The 15992-nt window shown below is 38.9% G+C and overlaps 1 protein-coding gene across 3 annotated transcripts in view; it reads right to left on the bottom strand.

Moving 5' to 3' along the window:
• The window catches only part of fam131bb (family with sequence similarity 131 member Bb), a 28890-nt gene that overhangs the window by 11699 nt on the left and 1199 nt on the right, over nucleotides 1–15992 (bottom strand). For 2 of the 3 annotated variants that reach the window (XM_017473295.3, XM_017473304.3), the window contains exon 2: nucleotides 3115–3152. In XM_017473295.3, the coding sequence (XP_017328784.1) occupies nucleotides 3115–3152 (38 nt within the window). Of the gene's footprint in view, nucleotides 1–3114; nucleotides 3153–15992 lie in introns of those variants that run through there. The other variant, XM_053682060.1, reaches the window with a different exon arrangement.

Genomic DNA, 15992 nt, shown 5'->3' with positions numbered 1-15992 from the left:
AAAACAGCCTGGGACAAGTGCATATTATTGCCTTTTTCAGTATATATGCATTCTGTTTCTTTGTGCTAAGGATTCTGAGCTAACATTTTTATTATAAAGATATAGATTAATAAATAAGTAGTTATGCAAATGATCTATTTAGCTTTAGAGAGCTGTTGTGTGTACAACAGACGTCTCTCTCTCTCTCTCTCTCTCTCATTGTGTTTGTGTGTGTATTGTTTTCTCTCTACAAGGCTCTCTATTTCGCTGCAGAATCCTGACCCAGCGCTGTGAGACCGCAGACGTTTTAAGGCTGCCTGGGGTGATGAGTTGCCATCGCTATTACAGTGCCATCTGCATCATGTGGTCTGCTTATTCCTAGTTTTCAGTAATAGGTCACATGACCTTCACACAGAAGATGTATACACTAGGTACAAGAAAAACCATGGAACAATGGCTGTTTCTCTTAGTTCTGCTGTGTGCCCCGCTCAGATGCATTTAAAAGCAGAAGATATATCTCGTTTAACAGCTCCACAGTGTGCATAACATCCCCTCTATACTGTATGCTCACACAAGTCTTTAACTAAGGAGTCGCTCCTGAAGGATGTCCAGGCGTCCAAAGCATTTGTGTATCTGATTAAGAGGGAAGACACTTTCCTGTTACTTGCAGTGTGACTCTTTTGCTCGTATACAAATTCTTGATTATGTAAGAATTGAGAAAAGCTCTGGGAATGCTACAATTATGTGTCATTAAATATGCAGTGTGTTTGGTATAACTTTGCATTCTTCTTGAGAGCACATTCGTCTGACACATTTGAGAGAAGATCTCTCTGGAATTTCAATTAACTGCTATTCAGGAAATGATGTCCTGAAACCATCGTTTCATATATTTTTTCATGCATATGCACCAAACCCTGAGATGAAACTCAAGCACAAGCTGACAAGCAAGCAAGCTGCCTAGTTGGATGTAAGCATCATGTGCTATAGCAATAGCTGTGTGGTGTTATATTTCTGAGCTCTATAAGTGCTTTCCTTAAAATAAATAAATCAATAAGTGGGGTCCAAAAGTCTGAGATCACACTCATTTCATTTCAACTTGGAAATAAACAGAAGGTTTTAGAATTTTGAACATTTAAAACAAACAAGGTGAATATTTAATATTCAAGATGTGCACTATTTCTAGATCTGTATTTTAAATGTAAGCAAATTTGTAATACTGACCATGTTAACTGCTTTGTACAAAAGGCCAGTTTTTCAGGCTCCTGAGTGGCACAACAGAAAAGCATTCGTCCTATCATCTGGAGAGCACGAATTTGAATCCCAATGATACCATAGCCATCTGTGACCGGGTGTTCAGACTACATGCCAATGGATGATAAGGTTTTGTACAAAAATCCATGTCCAGCTCGACTTTTCACTCACGTTGTTGTCAATAATATAATTTGTAATCAAAATAGTTGTATTAAATAAGAAAAGAATGCAAAATAGACTTTTGGACCCCACTGTGTATATAGTGTGAGATGAAGTATCATGGCTGATGATACTGATGAAGTAAATAGCTATATCAGTGTTGAAATATTTTGAAAATGATCAATCATAGAACATGTTGGATCCTCTTGCCTGCATGGTTACAGTAGAGAGGACTAACACAACAGTGTGCATTTAAGCTCACTTCATTTTTCAAATGGAATTTTAGATGGAGTGTTGATACATTCTCATCATTATTAAATAGCACATCTGTGGCAGTCAGTTGTATGTAATAGATATAATCTTGTATCCATTGACTTCTTATTAAATATATTGATGAACCCTGTCCTATGGTTTTGATTATGTTTCTGGATAATGTTTTCAGTAAGACTTTAGTGAGAGGGTGCGAGTTTGAAAGTCCTTGAGCTGACAGAGAAATATATCATTAATATCTGATAAGACAGTGAGAATGTCTCAGTGAAAATGTCATTAGGTATTCTTCAATCATCTATCTAGTTCAGAAAAGTACATCTTATGTTATGAAAATGTATTGTCTTATGCCATGTACAGCACTGTGCAAAAGTCTTAGGCACCCTAATGTTTTAAAATACAAATTTTGTCTTAAGTGTTTATTTTGACTTCTGAATTATTGAGTCAATAAAAAATTTTTTAATTCCAAACATAACATTTTTATATAAGATATATATATATATATATATATATATATATATATATATATATATATATATATATATAATATAATTTTCTTTCTTTCTTTCTTTTTTCAATATTACAGGAAAATGTTTGTGTGGCAATAAAGAAAGCAAAAGCAACATATTACATAATACACCACTTTTCAGACCAAAATCATAATGAAGTTTGTCCTGGTTTATCTGCAAAAACAGAAACAGGTATGACAGTCAGAGCCTCCAGAAGAACTGTGGCAGACTCCCCAAGATGCTCAGAAAAACTTACCAGAAAATTTCCCTTATAAAACTGCACAAAGTGTGCCTGAGACGACTGATGCATTTTTAAACAGCAAAGTGTTGGTACACTTAATATTGACTTTCGTTTATTACCGTTTACTGCTTTTAAAAGTGGCTGTTTTCAAGTACAAATGTTTAATTTAATTATTTTTGAAGGCATCTTTGTTTTAAAGCATTTCTTTGCATATGCCTAAGAGTTTTGCACAGTACTATATGTGTATTGCTAAGTTGTATAGCTCAATTAGAATAGAAAAGACAAGGAGGAAAAAGAGAAGGAGAGATGGTTGCGAGGAAATGTAGCAATGGTGATGCTTATGCCACAAGGACAGTCCAATAACATCCTAAATCACAGTCTGACACAGAACCTAACACAACCTACTATTCATCTTAATATAGAACACATCTTGGATCAGATTACATAGAGGCATGAAGCATTAGCATCATTACCAGAATGAGCATTAGATGAACTACAGTAGTAACCAGCAGTAAGTGCAATACACTTATTAAAATATTAATTTATTGTTTATATTAGCCAAGGACAACAGCTGGCATCTTTCCTTAACACTGGCCTCCTTGGCATGCGTGTTATAGATTAGGCTGCTTCATTCACCTGTACATGGCTTAGCTCTGTAGGATTCAGCTGTTGAGAGATTTATAATCATTGTTATTGTGTCAGGCTTACCTGTTCCCCATCCTTCTGTACTGGAACCCCATCTGCCGCTTTAGGAAGAAGGAGAGAATAAAAACTAATTAGGGATGGGGTTGACAGAATACAGGTAAATCTTTTGTTGTTGACATTAAACAGGTGAATCTTCAGGTGTTGGTTTGGCTGCACATAGTCTCTGCGTTTCTCATAGTGGTCCTGTCAACATGCACTCTAGTATGAACCAGGGAAATGACTGACAATGTAATTGAATCACATCCAAACACCTTTCACCTAAGTGCAAACCCACTGTGCTTTCATCATGAGCTCAGCTTGACCTGCGAAAAAAGAGTCTAACAACAAAGACAGACTGAGGGAGAGAGGAAAAGGAATGTGAACGTAGAAGAGAATAGCAAAAGCTATACAAAAAAAGCTATAGAAAAGCAAAATGTATATATATTAAACAAACAGGATATAGTCTCACTTTTTCTTTCTGTCTCTCTAAGGTTTTCAGGCTCTCGCTTACAGGACTACAATAAATTACATTCGCTCATACAGACCAGCCAGCTTCATAATTACAACCACAGCATAATTATGCAGCCTATCACACAAAAATGGGATCATCACTAACAGGAGCAATGGGTCACCTGCACTAGGGTTTCTCTAACAAATTCTGTCCCTTTTATTTATTTCATTTTTCGCCACTTCTCACTAAGAGTGCAATTCTAATTAAAGATGACTTAATTACATAGGGGCCTCTGATAATTAGGTTTCAGCGCATCCCTGGTCTCTGAGCGGCTTTTCTTTATTTAATTGGTATTGGTATTTTAGAACAGTGTTACTTTAGCATCACGAGACTTGCACAGGTCTGTGATCTAAAACTGTATGTTTGAGGGAAGTATTTGAAGAGGATTAAAACGGTGGATCATAGTCTTCATTGTGTTAATGTCAGCCTGTACTTAATGAAACCATCCCAAATTAACTTAGTGCGAGATGAGTACATCGATGTATATGTTGAAGGACTGTATAAAGATGACTACTGTGTATAAATGTTAGGGACGCTTGGCCATTAGATCCTCTATGCCAGTCTTGATGTTGATGTTAGCGTTGTTACTGTAAAAGTGTCATCAGTGTCTGTATATGAACACCCTTTGCTGATGGTAAATATGTGTTTGAATTTGAAATATTTTTAAACTGGGCTCTATGGTGTCTGTGCACTCATAGTACCCATTTTCTGTTTGTATCATAGTACCTTGATGTATTTTTAATGACAATGCCTTATGGAAGGGTCCATTAAAAGCACACTCACCCCTAGAGCTGACTGTCTCACTCCTCACTCTCACTGCATGTGCAATGAACCTTGTTAATATCCACATGATCAAAGGTGGTTAAAGTGACCAATGACCAATGAATCAAGGAAGATTATTCATCTGCACCAATCTACTGCTATCTACAGGTGACAAATTAAAATATAAATAAACATAAATTTATTTTAGTTCAGTGTTTCAGTAAGATGTTTGACCACCACAAGGCACCAGAACAGCCTCAGTGTGATTCTACTAGTCTCTCGAGATGTACTGGAGGGATGAAACATCATTCTTTCAAAAGATATTCTCTCTATTGGTGTTTTGATGCGTACTCTCTAACATGCCAGTCCAAAATATCCCACAGGTGTTCAATTGGATTGAGACCTGGTGAATGTGAAGACCATAGAATATGATTTACATAATTTTCATACTCATCAAACCATTCAGTTAGCCCTCGTACCCTGTGGATAGGGACATTGTCATCATAGAAGAGACCACTCCATACAAGATAGAAATGTTTTGTCATAGGATAAAAATGATCAGTCAAAATAACTTTTAGGCATTTAGTCATTTACAGTGACCTTTTCTTCTAAGGCAGTGGTCACTAACCCTGCTCCTTGAGATCTACCTTCCTAATGACTTTAGCTTCAACCATAATCGTGCCAACCTGACCATCTAATCATTGCCTTAAGAAGTGCTAGACCACCTAAAACAAGTGTGTTAGATTTTGGTTGGAGATGAAACCTGGGGCCATACATTCCACTATATCCTCACATCATGTGCCAGTGTATCAGAGGAGGTCAGAAAAAAAATCTGTAGTCTGTAAAACTTGTGCTAGAAACCTATAAACATTCACAGAAGCTGTGGGTCAGTCGATGCAGTTCACTTTGAATGGCAGTCTATGAGCAATCGCTATAATGACAAATCCACTTGACTAAACCCTGCATCTGAACTAAATGTGGAAGTACAGGCGGGTAGAGGAGACGCCTTTCCTAATATGAAAATCAAACTGCGCAGTCTTTGCCTTCTTTTGGAGTCCATCCAAAGTTTAGCAATCCCACACCATAAAAAGCTACAGATTATTTCTATCTGCATGTAGTGGGTTCTGGCTGTCAGACTTGTCTGTGACGTTTTAGCAGTAGCAGACACAGCAGGATGAACTCAAAGCAATCTAAATAAGAAACCAAGAGCAGCCAGAAGTCATCTGCATGGTATCCAAACAACATTATATAAAATGTAGAACAATTTATAGCACTTTATTCTTATTTCTTGTATTAAGATCAGGCTAAATAATACAAAAGCACAGAATCAGTGTCGGGTAACTCTCTAATGCAGGAAAGAGAATAATGTGTAATTACAGAGAGAGCAAGCTGACATTTATCCATGCACTCAGCACTGCTGCAGCTGAAACTGCTATGAAAAAGCATGAGTCATCTTAACATGAAAATATAGGGCTATGATTTAATTACACTGCAATTTAGCTGATCTGCCATCGTTCACAGAATAAGTGTCATCAAGTGCCTCTTGTTACATATATGTATTAACTTATAATAGAAAGCCTACAGTAGATTCCTGAAATAAATCAGTTCATCTTGACTAACGTTACTGTGAGGAAAATGACAGAGGACAGACAGACAGAAAAGCCACTGGTATTTCTGCAGGAACAGGTGTTTTGGCCATGAATGACCTCTTGTTAAAATCTATGGTTTCACAAACTCAAATATCCAAAACCTGGAAGCCTTTACCAATGATAGTGACTACACTGACCCCAGAAACAAATTTAACTGGACAATGAAATGGCAGATCTAGCATGATCTGTTTACAACCTCTTCAGGGTGGAATGTTTTTTTTTGTTTAATGTTATTAATAAACCTTATTAACCATTGTAGGGAAACTATGTAGTATTAATACAGTTATTTTAGAATGCCTAGGCTTTATTAGAGCAATAAAAGGCATAAGAAGCACATTTCTTGTGTGCATTGTAAGAGCATATATTCTGGGGATTACCTCCACACTAACAGTACTGCAAGGTGCATTTTTAAGAACGTCAGTGATTCAGGAGAATACTCCTGTATGCTATGTATACAAGCTTTTCCCCCCCAGCATAAGCATGTAAATGAAGAGTAGGCTAACTGAATATTCTAGCGTTATCACTGACTGCTCTTCAATATGAAGTGGCTGTTCCCGGCTGTAATTACATTACCAGAGCTCCTTGACACCCGAGGCCAAGTCATCCCATAATTTATGTTGTAACCAGGAGACATTTAGCCGCTAAAGCACAGTGGTTGTGTGAGGCTCAAAGAAGTTTGGTGCATCACGACTTCACGGTTCAAGGCTTCTCACACCTCCTTACAGCTATCAGTTTGACCGACAGTAACTTCAATTCTGGATCAGACTGCAGAGTCTTATTCCCTAAAACGCACGGCTCGGTGATTCTCGCCATAGCGGTGCGTTGCAGATGCGGCACGCGGCAATAACAGCTGATCACGTGACCACGGCTGAGCACTTCTGCCTTATTAGCGAATATCGCGCGACTCCCTAGCGGCAAAACTGCGAGAGAGAGAGAGAGAGAGAGAGAGAGAGACTTGGCCGTATACAAAATCTCCTAGCGCCACCAGATGTGAGGACGCCACCAAATGTAGTAAACTAGATGAAACGGGTTTGTTAGTCACTGTGTTCATTGGTGAAGTGATATTACATGTGTAAGCTCTGCTCCCTCCACCATCACGGTGAGAACTCTGTAGAGTCCCTAGATGTCCCCTAGGAGTTGAAAGTAACAGTCATTTCGGGGAACAAATCATCTTCAGGTACTATAGTTCATTTGGGGTTGTTTATTTTACAAGGCAACATATTGCAAAATCATAGCATTACATGTATGTGATGTCACATGTGGGGCGGGACAAGATGGAAACAAGAAGTTGCCTAGCACACATGGTAAGGTGATTTATAAATTCTAATTATAAATTTTAATCAGCAGGCTTTAAATCTGATTATTGTCGTAAATCATTACATTTTTTGATGGAACTGTATTATTCATGGGGTAAGGGGTCGAATCCCACCTTCTCCCTGTGTGTGTGTGTGTGTGTGTGTGTGTGTGTGTGTGTGTGTGTGTGTGTAGCTTGCATGTTCTACCTGTGCTCTGGGGGTTTCCTCCAGGAACTCCAGTTTTCTGCCAACACTACCAAGAATTTACAAATTGTCCATAATGTGGAATGTGTGTGTGATTGTGCCCTGCGATAGGTTGGTACCCTCTCCAGGGTGTCCCCCAAGTTCTCTGTGATAGGCTCCAGGCTATAGACATATAAATACATAGACGCCTCATTGGCCACTTTGGCCTGTTGCTGCGATACATCAATGCATCCTCCATATTGATCCAGGCCAGACTGCCCTATAAACAAACATAAGTAAACTGGGGAGCTGCGGTTTTACTAGATAAGACAACATAATAATGTTTAAATTTCTCAACCAATTTCACTGGTTTATGATCTATGTGGTGTACAACAAAGTTCTGTCTCCAGTTACTTAGAATCTCAATAGTTAGACTTGATAAATTATTATTTGTCATAAGGAATTGTAAAAACACTCTTGTCAAGCATAAATTTGACTTATTTTTCTTGGTTAATAATTGTGAAGCCATCCCTAATGTAATAACATTTAATGTACATGAAATGTACATAAAGTTTTTTTTCATTGTGGAAATGGCTTTTTCTGTTCTCAACTCCATCATTTTAGCTTTTCTTGTGCTCCAGGTCAGAACACAGCTCGTTCACTTTGAAATACTGAAAAAAATCTAAATAGTACATCTTTAAGTATTAATAATTGAGAAAATGGAACGAAATCAACAAATCCAAATCAAATAGTGACTTTGGCAGTCAGTCTGCTTTAAACATTTTTATTAGCAATAAAAGGATACAGATATACTCCAAAACAGACAATTACAAAGATAATTATAAGTATGGATCTGGTAAAACAGTTCGGCTACATTTACAGCGGTAAAACATTTATGTGATAATAATAATAATAATAAAATTAATGATAACAATAAAGCCACGATTTGATGATAAGTTATCAAATCATTATAGCCTATCAATACACCTACTCTTTGGGGATGAGTCAGGAAACTGAAGACAGATGGTTTAGCGCCATCTCTAATCCTGACAGTCTGACCTGTCCTGTCAAAGTCCTCCAGTTTGAAGTGTTCACTGCATAGAATGGCAGAAAAACCTTCCCTTCTTATAGCTACTTCCCACTGCCTCCTCAAGTGTTTCTCTTTGGGAAACATTCAAAGTGTGAGAAAGGTTAGCTAGCCAACTAACTACAGTAAAATTCACAATTTGTCAGTCGCTCAGCCGAAACAAGTAGCTTGTCACACAATTCGGTTTGGAGAAAATACTTAGGCTTATACTGAGACTTATTACTATTACCGGTGTCTATGTATTTATATGTCTATGCTCCAGGCCCCCCCTACAATCCTGTATAACAGGGGTGTCCAATCTTATCCGGAAGGGGCCAGTGTGGGTGCAGGTTTTCATTCCAACCAAGCAGGAGACACACCTCATTCCACCTGTTTAATCAGTTGATCTTGACTTTCAGTAGACTCAGGTGTGGCTTCTGCTTGGTTGGAATGAAAACCTGCACCCACACCAGCCCTTTCCGGATAAGATTGGACACCCCTGCTGTATAGGATAAATGGTATAGAAAATTGTTGGATGGTTTTATTCACTCATTTTCACATTGCCCTGCTTCAAAAAAACAGTAGAAAATGTGGGAATGGAAATTTCAGGTATTTGGGACAGTTCTGTAAGTTTTTCTGTAATGGAGGTAATATAATAAAGGAAATACACCACTTAGCCAACCCATGCACTTGCATAGCAAGTGAATCATCAAGAAGAATAATAAGCATGAATAACCAAGAACTTATTAGGAAAATTGTCATTTGCATGTGGATTATTTAATTCATTCATTTATTCATCTTCAGTAACTTTACCCTGGTCAGGATCGTGGTCGATCCGGAGCCTATCTCGGAAACACTGGGTGTGAGGCGGTATCCACCCCAGGATGTGATGTTGGAGTGCTACCTGCTGCACCAACATTCTTCCCTTATTTATTATTGAATTGAAATGAATGAAATAATAGTCTAAAGTTTTTTTAAATAGAAAACAATATTAAATCTTTTTAATTTAGGACTCTTTGAACCTGTAGGTAGCAATGCTTTATTTTGAAATGACATACACATGTCTGCTGTGATTGTTCTTCATTTAATTTCTCTTTCACAGGCCTGTTTTTTTTATTTTTTTTTTAACTGCACTTAGTGTCTCTGAAAGTGGTCAACAGGCACTGCAAAATTTGTGTACAGGAAAAAGACAGTATCCATCTTTTTCAGTTTAGATAAAAACAACCAGTTATGACACTGTGGAATGGTTGTCTAGCTGACCTCACACTGTCAGGGCTGCAACCAACTAACATTAATTCAGGGGTACGGGGATGTGTGGACGGCCTGCACAAACCAGTGGATCCACATGGATGTGACCATTATGTGCTGTGAGACCCAGTCCTGATGCCCAGATACTGACAGCTATGGCTAACTGGCAGTCTTTCAGTGAACATCTCCATTGCCTATCTCTATGATATGCACACACCCCACACGCCACATTACAGCTCATCAGTCACCCTGCAGAGCTCTGTTTCTGCAGAGAGGAGGCCAGTGCCTGCTGCAGCATTCTGAGCCAAAGACGGACCTGTTTGATAAACAACATGTAAGTGCTACAGACTGCAATTAATCATGCCTTTGGTATGAGAAAAGCCAAATCATCCGTCCTGCACAGTTTAGATGACGCATCTGAGGCACACCTCATCGCCATCACTTATCTGTCACGATGCTGTAATACTGCCTGAGTCTGCTGCTTCATGAAACTACAAGTTGACCTTCCACAGACACACACACATAATGCTTATATCTTGTCCAGTCAAGCATTTTTGTTACAGTGTGTACTGTTGCAGCTGCCATCATTGAAAGTTTAGTGTGTGTGTGTGTGTGTGTGTGTGTGTGTGTGTGTGTGTGTGTATATACATGAGCACTTTGTAATCAGATCAATACCTGGGAGTCCCTCTCTGTAATACAATATCTTAAATGCAGCTCAATCATTCTTAACAGAAGACACAGAGAGCGAGTATATTGTACTTAAAGTACGCCAAACAGACACTCAACTGCAGAGCACCATTGTGCAAACTACTGTTACACAGCATGGATTACCCTCTAAATGCTTCCCAAATGTATACAACGTATGGTTTATTTTTCCAGTCCACCAGTAAAACTAATTAAACTGGATTAATGCAATTTCTAAATCAAAGCAATTTCTGACTGAAATACAGTTATGTGTTCTGTGATTGTCGGTCAGGATGTAACAGCACGTTGTAATTGCTGTTAGAAGAGGAGTCAGTAAGAGTGACTATTATAGTTTCTAATATTTCATGCACAGTGAAGCCCAATCAGAAATAGCTACAGTATAACAGAGCCTCAGCCACCCAAGCATCATATAAGAGTTTAAGAGTCCATACAGGATTTCGCAGAGTTTTTTTGTGTGATTGTTGCAGCTATTACGAATCGCCGGAAGGACCCCTGGACTTTAATTCCCAGCAGCCACTGCACGTCTGCACCACTGTTACATGACCACCCACACCAGACTCTTATTCTGGTTAACGAGCACCAGTGAGTATTTACTCACTGTTTGCACCTCACTCTTTGTATGGCTTTGTTTGTTTTATGTCGTCATGTTGTGCAGTCCTGGCTCCTAGGTATTGGTTTATGTTTGTTTTATGGTTGTTTTATGGTTCTTGTGTACATAATGTCTTTTTGTGTTTTGTTTGTTCTTTATTAAACTTTGACTCTGCACGTACATCCGCCTCCGCCTCCATTATTGTGACATCGGCCAAAAATGCGTGATTTTGCTGCAACCTTTTAAAAAATTTACGATGCATTTTGCTGAGTTTTCTGTGCTTTTTTTGTGTGGAAAAATAGTTGAATTGGCTAAATGCGCATTGTGATGACATCATATGGTGTGTTGTGATGTCACATAACGTGTTTTGGCCCAAATCTGCTGTAATTTTGAAAAATTTAATCTTGAATATTGGGGTGTTTCCTTGATTTTTGTATTCATTTGTCATCGCAAAATTGCTAAATGCTGGAGGGACTGGTTTAATAACAAAGAGCATGCTTAGACACATTAGACTTTTGTAAAACTTTCCAAAACCATTTGGTATGTGAACAACTGATTGTAGCAATTTTAGCTTGAGGCTGTATAAATGAGTAATGGAATATGAAGTTTGTACTTGTTGTGAGTTTAACTTTCCTGGGTAAGGCCAATAGTATATTACTGTCTTGAGACTGAAACTGTAAATATAATAGAACTGTAGCACACAGTGGCCTAAATCTCATTTCACTTCTTTTATAAAATCTATATTGAAACGCTCTAGGTCAAGGTCAGCTGTGATCAGTCAAATCCAATTGGGATTCGTGTGTTTTAAAATTCAGGAAAAAATAGTGAACCATTTCTTTTTATAATTTTATAGATCGATTTTTCAGCCATGCTGCACACAAGAATCTCAAAAAAGGCAGCCTGCTACACAGAAAGTAAGACTGCACCAAAGGGGAAAAACACAGCTGAGCCACTTTATTACACAAAAGAACAGGGAACAAACACACCTCATTAATGCTTCACGAAGCTTTCTGACACTAGGGCTTCTCAGGGGCTCCCACATACACCCTCACTAAAGGTTAACACAGCCTCAAGTAATAGCTCAGAGAGCTCCCTGAGGTGTAATGGCAGTCATGCACAGAGACTCAACACGACTGACTGTACACTGCGTTTTCTCTACCATGACACTGTAATACAACCAACACTGAGTCTTCTCACATGCACGCACCCACACACACATACACAAAGCCCAGTGGGAAATTCTCTATAGCTTTTATTGAGCTCCTGTATGTTCATGAGCATGAGAATAAGGTGTGTGTGTGTGTGTGTGTGTGTGTGTGTGTGAGAGAGAGAGAGAGAGAGAGCCAGATCAAAATTACGCTCTTGTTGCAGGGCCGATGCCCAACTCCCCTGCAAAGTGCGGTGAGAATCAAAACAGCAGAATAAGGAGTACACACTTTGGACTCGCAACATGACCAACTCCTCAACCCCAGTCAACAAGGCAAGGTTATACCTCCACATATAACAGAACACACACAAGACTTGTAACCGTGTTTAATTCAGGATCATTCAAGCTTTAAATGCAGGTGCATCCCAGTTTATGAAAATATGAACGTTATTCGGTTCAAAGGCAACATTGGTTTGGCCTCCACTGAGACTAGATATGGAAATGTGTTGTCACAGCTGTACTAAAAATGCCCTTCTCCAATGCCATCTACTGTCCCAGAGATATAAATAATTGTAATGTTTTTGGAACAAAACTAGTCTAGAATTTGCAGTGCATGAAAAAATAAAGTATGATGTGTAAAACCTTTTAGAAAGCTACTTTGGCAGTCACTCATGTTCATCTCAGTGGCTTTGTGTTTTACCATAAAGTCTAAAATGGTTTGTTAAGCATAAAATGCATAGGTACATTCTAATTTCTGAAACACTGATGGAGGAATGCTTTGATTGAGCTGTTTCGTCAAGCACCTCTCCATCAGCACTTGAGGCCCTGTTCACGTTTGAGTGTAGTGTGCACTTGCTCTAATTACAGATTCACTGGCTGACATCTGGGTCAGAAGTGAGCATGTGCGGTATTCCAGAGAAGATAAAACAATAAGTCTGGGAGAGAACACAACTGTTTATCTGTGAGGGAAAAGTACTGAGGCAACAGCACACATTGGTAAATACCAAAAACAAACACGATGTGACGCAGATATTTCCCAGTTCAATTCTAAGTTTTGGGTTACTCTCTGTGTGGGAATCTGGGTGTGTATGGTGTCCTGTGATGGACTGGTTTTCCACTCGAGGGTGTATTCCTACCTTGCACCTAGTGTTCCCAGGATAGGCTCTGGAGCCACAGTGACCCTGATCAGGATAAAGCAGTTACTGAAGATGAATGAATGAATGAACACTTACACAGTGCAAGTGCTGACTACATGTTGCATTCCTCTTGTCTGAAAGCATGTTTGCTGATGTACTTCTTATGTAACACTAACATTTCCATCCATCCATATTCTGTACTGCTTATCCTACACAGGGTCACGGGGAGCCTAAAGCCTATCCCAGGGGACTCAGGGCACAAGACAGGGGACACCCTGAATGGGGTGCCAACCCATCGCAGGGCACACACACACACACACACACACACACACACACACACACACACACACACACACACACACACACACTAACACACCTATTCACACACTATGGACAATTCAGAGATGCTAATCAGCCTATAACACATGTCTGTGGACTAGGGGAGGAAACTGGAATACCTGGAGGAAACCCCTGAAGCACGGGGAGAACATGCAAACTCCATGCACACAGGGTGAAAGTGGGAATTGAACCCCCAACCCCAGAGGTGCCACCGTGTCAACATTTGGTCAATTAAAACAATGTAACTGTGCAATATTTATTACCCCAATTTTGCATGGATTATAACAAATGTTCCTTCACTTGGGCCAATTAAACATTCAAAATCTTTCAAGTATGACATGCGACCATATGAGAGTGAAATGCTTATGTATTATTAATTAGTATTTGCTTGTGTGTGTGTGTGTGTGTGTGTGTGTGTGTGTGTGTGTGTGTGTGTGTGTGTGTGTGTGTATGTGTGTGTGTAAGGGGTACCATGCAGCATTAATATGAGTAATGCCAAACTTGTCCTTGTCTGTGTGTTTTTATAGAAGCAAGCCTCCTCCTATGTGTACGTGCATGTGTGTGTGTATGTGCATGTGCATGTATTCCATCACCGAATTGTCCGAACTCTCAGATCACAGTCTGGCTCAGAAAGCTGATCTGAAGTCCACCAATCGATATCTGACTCCAGAGCTGCCCAAAGGCAGAATACACACCAAGCATCCAACAATACTTTATAGAACCATGCCATTATATGCTACTCTGCTCTACACTTACTGATCTATAATACTGCCACACAATACTACTCTCCCACACATGCTGCTCCACATAATGCTGGCAATAAATTTCACTACTTTATAACATTGTCATTTAATACCGCTTCAGCAAATTATATTTGACACCCAGAGATTATTTCCTATGCAAAAAAGGGTCTGTGCATTAAATGCAAACAATAACAGGGGGGAAATATTCTAGGGCTGAACAAACAACAGTGCATCATACTAGAGCTGACAAGTTATTTAAAACTGAGACAGCTTTATGAGAAATCACTGTATGTAAATGTATTTGAATATCCTGTTTTTGCATAGCATTTGCTTCAGGTTTTTTTTGTTGTTGTTGGGACAGTATATTTTATTCAAAAAGAAATACATAGATGCTGTTATACATAAATGTCTCTTATCTATCACCTAGTATTGGATAATGTTTCTCTATTGCCTTAAGGAAAGTATCATGCTTTTATATTAGTTCTATCATATGTCAATAATGATTGTGGTCAGTGTTCTAACACAAAACAAATTGGGAATGATATACTGGGACACAGGTAGTTGTTATACTGTATATGCTTAAAATATTCATTTCCGTATGCAAATATTCCTCCCTTTACTCCCACCAATCAGTCTGTTAAATCACCGATGTAATAAATAAATCATTCAGTGTTACAGCCTTTGTTTACTCTCACTATAGGCTTTTAATGACACACTGCATTATTGTATACTGTACGAGAAAGAAGATAGCAGCTGCGCTGACAGCCACTGACTTTCACTCACGAAGCTGTTAGAGGTATGAATTTTCACAAGTACATGTTCATCTGCATCACCAAACGATTGTGCCTTTATTACATTTATTTCTGTACTAAGGATGGCCTTTATCAGAGCCAAAAACACTTGTTACTACACACTGTTGTCTTCAGGTGGTTTTTAAAACACCTGCTGTAATAAACAAGTGCACATAAAGACATTTTTGTTTTAAAATGGTTTCGAAAATCAAACATTAACATACCTTTCAAAATGCTGTTTCCAATGCAAATTGAAAGTAAATGGGCTGCACTTATATAGTGCTTTTATCCAAAGCACTTTACACTGTCTCATTCACCCATTCACACACACCAATGGTAGCAGAGCTGTCATGCAAGGTGCTAACCTGCCATCGGGAGCAACTTGGGGTTCTGTGTCTTGCCCAAGGACACTTCAGTATGTGGAGTCACATGGGCCGGAATCGAACCACTAACCCTATGATTAGTGGACACCCTGGTCTACCACCTGAGCCACAGCCGCCCTTAAAGTAAAGGGCAGCAGGTGGCTATTGGGGTGGATATTGTCATCATTTACATTGGTGATGGATATTCACGCGCTGAACATCACACACATGACTCAACTTGAACTAATCCATCCCATGCACTGCTGACCTTGTTTTTACAGAGCCAAACTTTTATACTTCCAAGTGAAGTATGTTTTGCTAAATAACATGTAGGTCCTTTATTCTTTCACTGATAGAATTGTAAAGGTCAATGAGA

Source organism: Ictalurus punctatus, chromosome 1 (assembly GCF_001660625.3).
Source record: "Ictalurus punctatus breed USDA103 chromosome 1, Coco_2.0, whole genome shotgun sequence".
Lineage (NCBI taxonomy): Eukaryota > Metazoa > Chordata > Actinopteri > Siluriformes > Ictaluridae > Ictalurus > Ictalurus punctatus.
The sequence above is the reverse complement of the archived record's forward strand: the minus strand, read 5'-3'. Positions and strand labels throughout refer to the sequence as shown.